General features: G+C 32.9%; 1 protein-coding gene across 1 annotated transcript; it reads left to right on the forward strand.

The window, feature by feature from the left end:
• Nucleotides 1-63: 63 nt before the first annotated feature.
• On the forward strand, nucleotides 64-6,968 carry LOAG_10377 (hypothetical protein; the record flags this gene model as incomplete). The annotated part of the gene is made up of 20 exons (XM_020448148.1): nucleotides 64-73; nucleotides 229-334; nucleotides 510-562; nucleotides 989-1,118; nucleotides 1,522-1,645; nucleotides 1,794-1,851; nucleotides 2,180-2,335; nucleotides 2,502-2,574; nucleotides 2,890-2,999; nucleotides 3,191-3,275; nucleotides 3,359-3,552; nucleotides 3,629-3,730; nucleotides 4,080-4,175; nucleotides 4,369-4,539; nucleotides 4,610-4,702; nucleotides 5,210-5,325; nucleotides 5,602-5,759; nucleotides 5,946-6,119; nucleotides 6,636-6,749; nucleotides 6,869-6,968. 20 exons carry the CDS (start codon nucleotides 64-66, stop codon nucleotides 6,966-6,968), a joined length of 2,223 nt encoding a protein of 740 aa, XP_020301682.1.
• Nucleotides 6,969-8,642: the final 1,674 nt, after the last annotated feature.

Consider the following 8,642-nt stretch of genomic DNA (forward strand, 5'->3'; position numbering starts at 1 on the left):
ATATATATATATATATATACAATATATATGTATGTATACTTATAAACGTGTGCATATACACATATGCATGTATGTGTGTTTATCTACATATATATAAATGATTTTATGCAACAAAGAAAAATATTCATAGATTAATCCTAGGATGCTAAACGTATGAATCTATTCTTTATGGAGAAGTAAGACTGTGTAGTTTGAAGCATTCATGCAATTCTTTAATTATTGTTGCAGACGGTGAATGCTTGAGAAAGGCGTATTGTCCAGAAAATGAGGTAACGGTTCTCCTGAGACCGGAAAGTCGAACGAAACCGCCATTGCTTTGTTTGAATAATAAGAGGTTGCTTTTACTTTTTAAGAAAGCTGCTTCACTTTAAATTAGCTCATTGTATACTGAATAGAAAACGTTATACCTCCATATAATAGTGTAAGGCCTTCGTGGAAGAACTTTATTTTACCTGAAGCTCTATTGTTTTGGTTGGTATAAAAACAAAATTCAGCAATAGTTTTTTCAGATTATTCGATAGTTCAAAATTGGTTAGAGGATTAAATATCGCTATTTTGAACAGTAAGTTTTCAAGCTCTATTTAACTCATCCTCATGTCTTTTTTAGCTCGTTGTACGTCCACGGACTGTCGTCTAATGGGAAATGATAAATTGATGAGATAATTAGGTCTCGTTTTTGCATTTCTTTACAGTGTATTGTATTTTCTAGAGTGCTGAAATCTTTTCCAACTGGCTGCCAATGATGACTACGGTAATTAGTAGCAGCATTTTACTTGTTTATTTGTATAATGGGCAAAATCGCGCTGTGTACTGTTGCTGCTGATTTTTCCTGAATTCAAATAGATACGTGATTCAGAATTGAAAAAAGCTTAGCTGTTTTATTTTCGGTTCAGCAAATGAATTTGAAATCTACATAAATTTCATTATCTGCACTGTGTGTCTTTATGAGTAAAAAAGTTTTTTTTGGAAAAAAATTCTTATATTGTAGGTGACAAAAACGTGGTCGGTGTACATTATTTAAGCGTTCAAGATAGTGATTTTTCTGTTATAAAGCTATTGGCACAAGTACATAGTCATGAAATTATTGTAGGAACTTCATATGGTGATATTTCATCAAAGTATGTTTCTTTTTTATCATTTCACTTTTCTAAATGCAGTTAGTAATTCAGTTTTTAGCTCTCTGATCCAAGATGTTTCCCAACTGATTCTTTGATTGTGTTAATGTAGTTGGAAATCTCTCAGTGATGACCCCAATTATAGCTGTACATCGGTCTGATGAACAAATCGTACGATGCCAGCTGTAAAGTTATATTTTTCATTGATCTGTTCCTTATCATTTATCAGATCACTTCGTAGGCTAGCTAACACTCAGATGACCATTCCCTACAAGATGAAATGTGTTCGGGTTTTTGCGGAAAAATCGAGTATTTTATACTTCTCAAATTACGGAAGTTGGCACGAGCATATTCGTTTGTTTTTTATCTTTTCCTGGAGAATAATAACTGTAAATGAGCAATGCAGGATATCAGCTGAAACACGGCAGTTGTTGCGCTTATTCGGTTTATCACTTGTACAGTACAAAGCAGAGAGCAGCATACTTTTTGTGGGACAGTTAGGCCTATCGGTTGCAGCAGCTTTTGAAAAGGTTGTTGGAATCTTCGCTGTTATTCTTTATCGAACATGAATTTTTTTATTGGTTATTTGAGCTTAGTGTTTTTTCTATCAGTAATTCTGGATAAAACTTCACCGAACTTTCAACTCTTCCTTAATTGTTTCTTTTGTTTTTTTTAAAGGTTGTTTCACTGGAAATAGTAGAACCGAAATATTATGTCAGATGTTTGAAGGCACCGAGTATGTTACACTTCTCGTTTTCATATCAGTTATCTTGAAGGCTCTTTACGTAACAATTCTGTTGGGTTACTAAAATTTTCCAGATTTGATCGTCTGCATTTAGCACCAGTGACCATTTAATGAAAATTGCTGTATAATTTGATTGGTGTATAATTTCTTTCATGGCTATACATTCGCTGTTATTTCCGTATTTATAGGGTAAAATTTACATACAGCGACAAGGTGGAATCGTACTCACTGCATTATGTGGATTTGTTCTTGCAGGGGATTTTTAGAGTTTATATTCCTATTAGTTTTTTCTTTTTTAATTATAAAAATTTGTTTATAGTGGGTGAATTGTCAAATGTTACGATACGAGTACCTGAAGCACACCATATTGATGAGCATATTGTTGCTCAACTATCAGTTGTAAAAGGACAGAAAATGAATGTGAAATTAGGTGCAGAATTACCGAATTGTGGTCACCCAAAGAACTGTCCGGAAGGTCCCATCTTTTCTTCCTCGTTTCCTTCTGTTAAAAGTTTGCTTCTGTTACACAACGGTCACACGAGTATATTTCGATGAATGTAGGGTGCGACCATTTTAAGTCATGATGGCGACTGATTTCAGCTTGAAGTGACTAAAGAATTTGACAATAAAACGATTTTCAGATGAAATTCCGATGCTTTTTTATTCAGGAAAGGACAAAGATGATGCACCTCAGTTGTGTGTTAATGGAAGATTGTAAGTGCTATCTAGTCATTTACATATAAAGGAAAAGCAAAGTTATTTACTTTTTTATCATTCAACTTTCATGCTTTAAATTACAGTATACTTACGTTATTTACAGTATACTTGCGTTAAATTACGTTATTCAATCTCTTCTCATTTTAGTACATATTATTACTTAATTGTCCTAGTATTGTTCACTTGTTAGCAATACCACTAAAATTTTGTATGAACCCAATTAATATTTGATCATTTAATGAGTTCCATGATGCCGATCTTATTTTTCTTTTTTTTAGTCTACCCATCTGATGTGTGAAGTAATTATTGCAGAATAATGGACCGAGATTTAAATTCTGCTGGTCGTGGACTGAATTTGGTTGTATTAGATTCTAAAACTCACCAAGTAATGCGTACTGGGCACTATGATACTTACCTTGAAGGTGAATAAGTTTTGTTGTGGAATATTTTCCGTATTGAGACCCAAACTTTTACTTTGTCGGCTTTGTATTTTTAGCGAAAGCAACTTAGTAATACTGTAACATTTTTAATGACTTTTTGTGACACAAGTTAATCCTATTTTGAATCATTTATAAAACATCATTCACACTATTATTGATTTAATCTTTTATAGATAGCTCGGCACTAGTTTTATTTTTGGAGCAACTGTCACCCGGAGAAATTGTAGCTGTAGTCAGTTTTGATGAGGCATCGAATAGGTTTGTTATTTGTCTGTATTTTGTCAAGAGTTTTTAGGTCATCATTAAAAAAAGAAAAAACACTATGTCAGTTTTCTTTCCAGCTTGTCAGACATGGCAAAACATATTTTCTACGAGTTAGGCTCAAGCCTCATATATCGATTGAAATTCCGTGCTTCATGGTATTTCATTGGCCAGAAAGGAATAGATGGTTACACACCATTCGAGGATATGAATTTACCATCTGGCAACGACTGGGCTAAACCGATTAGACAAACCATTTGTGTACCCTCAGTGTGTAGGTTCAATCAACTTCACGGTATTATAAAGTATGACATTGGTCCATTTTGGAGTTTCAAGAAGAATTTTTCTAGTGGATGGACTCAAAACAGTAAAAAATCGTTTGCCAAAGGCACAAAACATGCTCCGGAGACATTTTTGTTCCCGGTATGATGGTTATGAAGACTTTTGTGACGGTTCGTTTACTTTATATCACTTCCTTTTTCACTTTATATAATATGTAATACTTTTGTATACTTTTTCCAACGGTTGTACTTTTGCTTTTATTCTATTTATATTTGCATTAAACATTTTTATTTCATCTTCCGAAATAACGTATTTGCGCATCTGTAACACCTTATATTTTTGACTTTCTCTTCTGATGATAAATTATCTTCTGCGGTAACTATCATTGCTGCATTTATGTGCATTGCTTACAGCAGTGTAGAGCTTGTTTTAAATTGTTTTACTTCACGACAAAGGTGCTTAAATTGATTCTTCTGATTTGATTGAAGAATGAAATTAATGGGACATTTGTGCCTTCAGAAAGCCGTATCGATGTTCCATTAGTACCACGCAGTGGTCAAATTCATTTGTCGTCCACCGATCCCATTTATTCGATCCCAATATTACTTGCTGGAGGTGTGTTTTTTCTGTGATTCATATTTTCGGTATTTTCCAAATTCCTTTATGTATTACAGGAGTGACTAAGTATGTGTGATAGGTTGTAATCCGGGAAATGTAAGGTAAGCTGAAAAATGTTCTGGTACTTCTAATCTTGCTTATCGAGTTTTTTATCTTGAGAAAAATCTGAATTAAAGTTACATTATTGCAGGTTTGAATATGAATAATATACGTCTATGCTTGGAAAGCATTTACGATCAAGACGGTATTAATCCGCAAAACGTTGTTGTTGCTTTTGATTCTATTTATGGTGAAATATCGGATCTGAGTGCACTATTTCATGTTAGAGCTTTGCCAATCAACAACTCTGCTTCTTACAACGGTATTATAAACATAGTCTTTTTTGTATTTTTCTAGAAATTTTTGATTGAAATATAGACTAATATTTGTAGATTTCGTGCTAAAAGGCATTGATCATATAATGACGCTGTTCCCATATGCACCATGTCTAATTGTTATTGAAGAAGACATGATTTTGTTGCCTGGTTTTTGTATTTCCTTGCGCAACTATTGCCGTACTTCATGAAAGATGACACTGCAAGCTTTATTCTTACGCTTAATGAGAACAGTAAGTTTTCGTCTTTCTAAATTTTTCTACTTTGTTCCTACGTGGCAATTAAGTAGTGCAGATGATTTAATTATTCAGATTCTTTTTTGTTGATATTTTGAGCAGCTAAGCTATCGCAAACGTTAGTTTGATTATTAACCTTTTGAAAGACTAGTATACGGCATTGTACTTACTGCACATGAAGACTAGTTGGTTAAAACTATCATACTGTTCTTGTAGTTTTGCTTGGGTACCTTACATGTTGTTATAAGTGTCGTAGGGTAGCGGATGTACTCTTAATTTTAGCACATTACGAATTTATTTTGTTTTTTTCTTTTTTGTGAAACGTTGGTTTAATTTAGTCGATGATAAAATAGTGCTGGTCATTAGATGTTATTGTTCACTTTTTGACGTAAAAAAATATCATGACCATTACTATTTTAAGTTGTTAGAAGTCGTGATATGGATCTTTCGTTCGTATATCGTATCGAAAGTGGTGCTGCAGCTGGTGCTTATATGGTTAAAAAGTCATTTCACGATAAATTTCTAAAAAATCGGCAGGTGAGTCTGTAGATCAAATACGAGGAAGAGTGATAAGAATATGGCTACATACTGTTTATGTATCTGCCAGTCGTATAAGTAGAAGGAATAATTTGTGGTTATGATGAAGGATAAAAGAAGCTCGAAAGTATCAAGTCACCAAGTAACTTTTTGTTCAAGTAGTTTGAAACCACTGACATGCGCAACTTGTTGCAATGAAAAGGCGCTAACACCTTGTGGAAACTTTTATAATACCTGAATGTTGCGATGATATTTTATCCACAGTTTTTTTTGAAGTGTTGTGAAAGAACGAAATTTGGTTGGTTGTTTTCTGCTGTTGCATATATAGCCGCTGTATCTCGTGTTGAACATATCAAAACATTTGATTTGATTGCGTTAACAGAAGACGGTGTCTCATCAGTGGAATCACCCGGAAATAGTAGTAGTAATCTGTTGTTAGTGTTAAAACAATTGCTATCGCTTTCTTATATGTTTCTCTCTCCTTGCCAGTGTTTTGCTGATGCCTTATTGGTTTTTTTTACACTGAAATCCATATCATATTGGTTGAAAAAAATCATTTTTGTTAATTTATATTTTCATATTTTTATTTTGATAAAATCTTTGTATTTGTTCTGCTTCAGGAATGGCGATGAAAAAATCCAAAATGCAGATCGATTAAGTGAAGAGACTTATGACGCAGAATTGGGAAAAATCATTGATAATGGCTGGAAATTTTATGTGAAGGGTTATGTTAGTTGTCACGATGATATGTTCAGTGCACGTGGTGGGGTAGATTCCAGTACTGCTACTGATCCGTAAGTATTCCTTTCATTATTGCTGAAATCAGTTCTGTCCAAATTTGACGAAAAACAAATTGTATCAAATTAATTTGTAAACAGAATAAAAAATGTTCGAATAGTGTTTAATAAAAACTAGAAGATACAAGTATTTGGATCATGGGATTGTTAATCATACAATGTAACAGGACTATGCTTTAGACATAGTTGCCTATGTAAAAAAAAAAAGAACCTCTAACCTCAACATCTCATTGCGCCGCAAATAATATTTGTTGGAATTTCAAACTGAAAAAACCACCGATAATTTAATCGCTTGTTTAATTAGATTGAATACTCTCCTGAAAAGGGTTTCTGATGCCAGTTGTAAAACTTATTTAATTCATCTATTACGCATTCGTATCTTCTCAGTTGAAATTCTTAGAAATATGTTATAAAACTGGCTGTTTTTGAGGAATTGCAACGCATAACTTCTCAAAACTTTAATTTGTAATTTGAATTCTCTCGAAAGAATGAAGATAAATTACGAATTTTCAGTGCCGTCATTATTGTATATGATGAAAGTACAGATGCATTGTCACAATTAGCTCAATGTTTTCATTTGCATATTATGAAGAATTATCCATTAGGTTCATATAAAGGGACCATACGGTAAGTGTAATCTACTGCTCTTTCTTTTTTTTCATGCTCTTCAATTTGTTAATAATGAATTTTTATTAAGTTTAGAGGTCAGATCTAGAAGCTTCACTAAAAATTTGAAGTTATTGCAGAATCTCAAATACACATACATCGTACGTGCTGGTTGCAAGTAGTAGCCCCTTTCTTGAAACCAAATCACAAAATCTCAATTCGACATCTCAGTCTTTATAATAAAATTATTCAAATAGCCGCTCAATATGTTTGACAGCATGTTTCACGCTGTTGTTTCCGTTGTGGAGTCATTTGTGATAAATTTGCTTCGAATGTTTGCGGTTCTTTTCATGCGTTATATCTAATATATCGATATGAATATATCAGATACAATGCATGAAAATTCCAGCCATACCTTTTTAATATTTTCATATTGTTCACTGAAGCTATCTTCATACAGTTTCGTATGTTTGCACTTAGTTTTTACTTATTTTTATAAAAAGAAAAGAAAGCAACATAATTCTTCCGTTCATCCAATTTTAAAAATATGAATTAAGTTCGAAATTTGTTGAAAATCTAAGATTTGAATTGAGAAAATTATCTGTTTGGGATTCGAGTTTCTCCTTTGTTCGTTTCTTTTGTTACAGTCTAGGAAAAGAGGATTACTTTCAGTACTGTAAACATTTCAAAATTCGTTTGAAACTTTGGACGCTATTCCTACCAGCGGTAGAGTAACTCTTATTATTACGTTTTAATCTATCAGTCACAGCCTAATACTTATCATGGATTAAAGTACATGGCTTAACGGTTAACATAGATACAACCTTTTTGTGGGCTATTAATGCTTGGAAGTATTCGTTGTTCATTCGCACCACTAACTGGATATTGAATTCTACAGCGACCATGTTTTTTATGATGATTCATTTATTTAGTTCTGGAAAGCTCAAGCTGAATTTATTGTGGCTGCAGCATCTGTAATTTTCATGGTAGAGTTAATTTATTGTTCAACTGCTTTCTCTAGCTTAATCTTGCATTGCTTTCTGTTTATGTAAGTAATTTGATATTTAACCAAAATATGCAAATATTAATTTATAACGAGGAAGTATTGATATCGGTAACTATAAGAAATATCGTTTTGATTGGAAAGTTGACTGTTGTGCTAAGGAAATTGTTTAATGGAATACTAGGAATGTATGTGCCAAACAAATGAAGTTTGTACGATTGTTATACTTGTACCTATGGGAAGAATAGTTTTCCTAATATCAATATATTTGTTAGCAATATTTTTATCTTATCTGTATAGCAGTACTTATTGCCACTTATGAACTTTAACTCGGATGAATTCATTCTCTTTCAACTCTAACGGTGATATGGTGAAGATAAAAGGTTTGGTGAAATCATAACATATCATTGTTGTCTATTTGAAGGCGTTTTTTTTTTTTCAACGTTCAATATATGTTATAATGATCTTCAGTTTTGTTTCGAAAGTTTAATTCAACAATTAAATTTTTTTAGAATGGTTAGGATAGGGATGGGATAGCTTTTTCGGACAAAGGGTACATTTTCATTGGGAGGTGGATAGCTAATCGGTTGATACGAAACGCTAGCAATGGAGTAGTTTTCGTGCTTGTCAGTTTCTTAGTTTTTTTTTTTTCTAGATTAATGTTTTTATTAGATAATTGTTGGTCGCATCCTCGAAGGAAATACTGCAATGATAAAATGTGATGCTTTCAATTGATTGCCAACCTACGTAGAAGTACAGTGGAATGAGTCAAGTGTCGTACTTTGCTAGAGGATTGTTACCAAAAGATGGCTCATACTAAAATTAACAGTTTAAACGTTTAAGGATTGGACAGGAGGCCAAATTTCTGCTTCAAAGTTTCAACTTCACATTGTGGTTTACAAATATCATGG

This window comes from Loa loa (assembly GCF_000183805.2).
Source record: "Loa loa unplaced genomic scaffold supercont3.471, whole genome shotgun sequence".
In the NCBI taxonomy this organism is placed as follows: Eukaryota; Metazoa; Nematoda; class Chromadorea; order Rhabditida; family Onchocercidae; genus Loa; species Loa loa.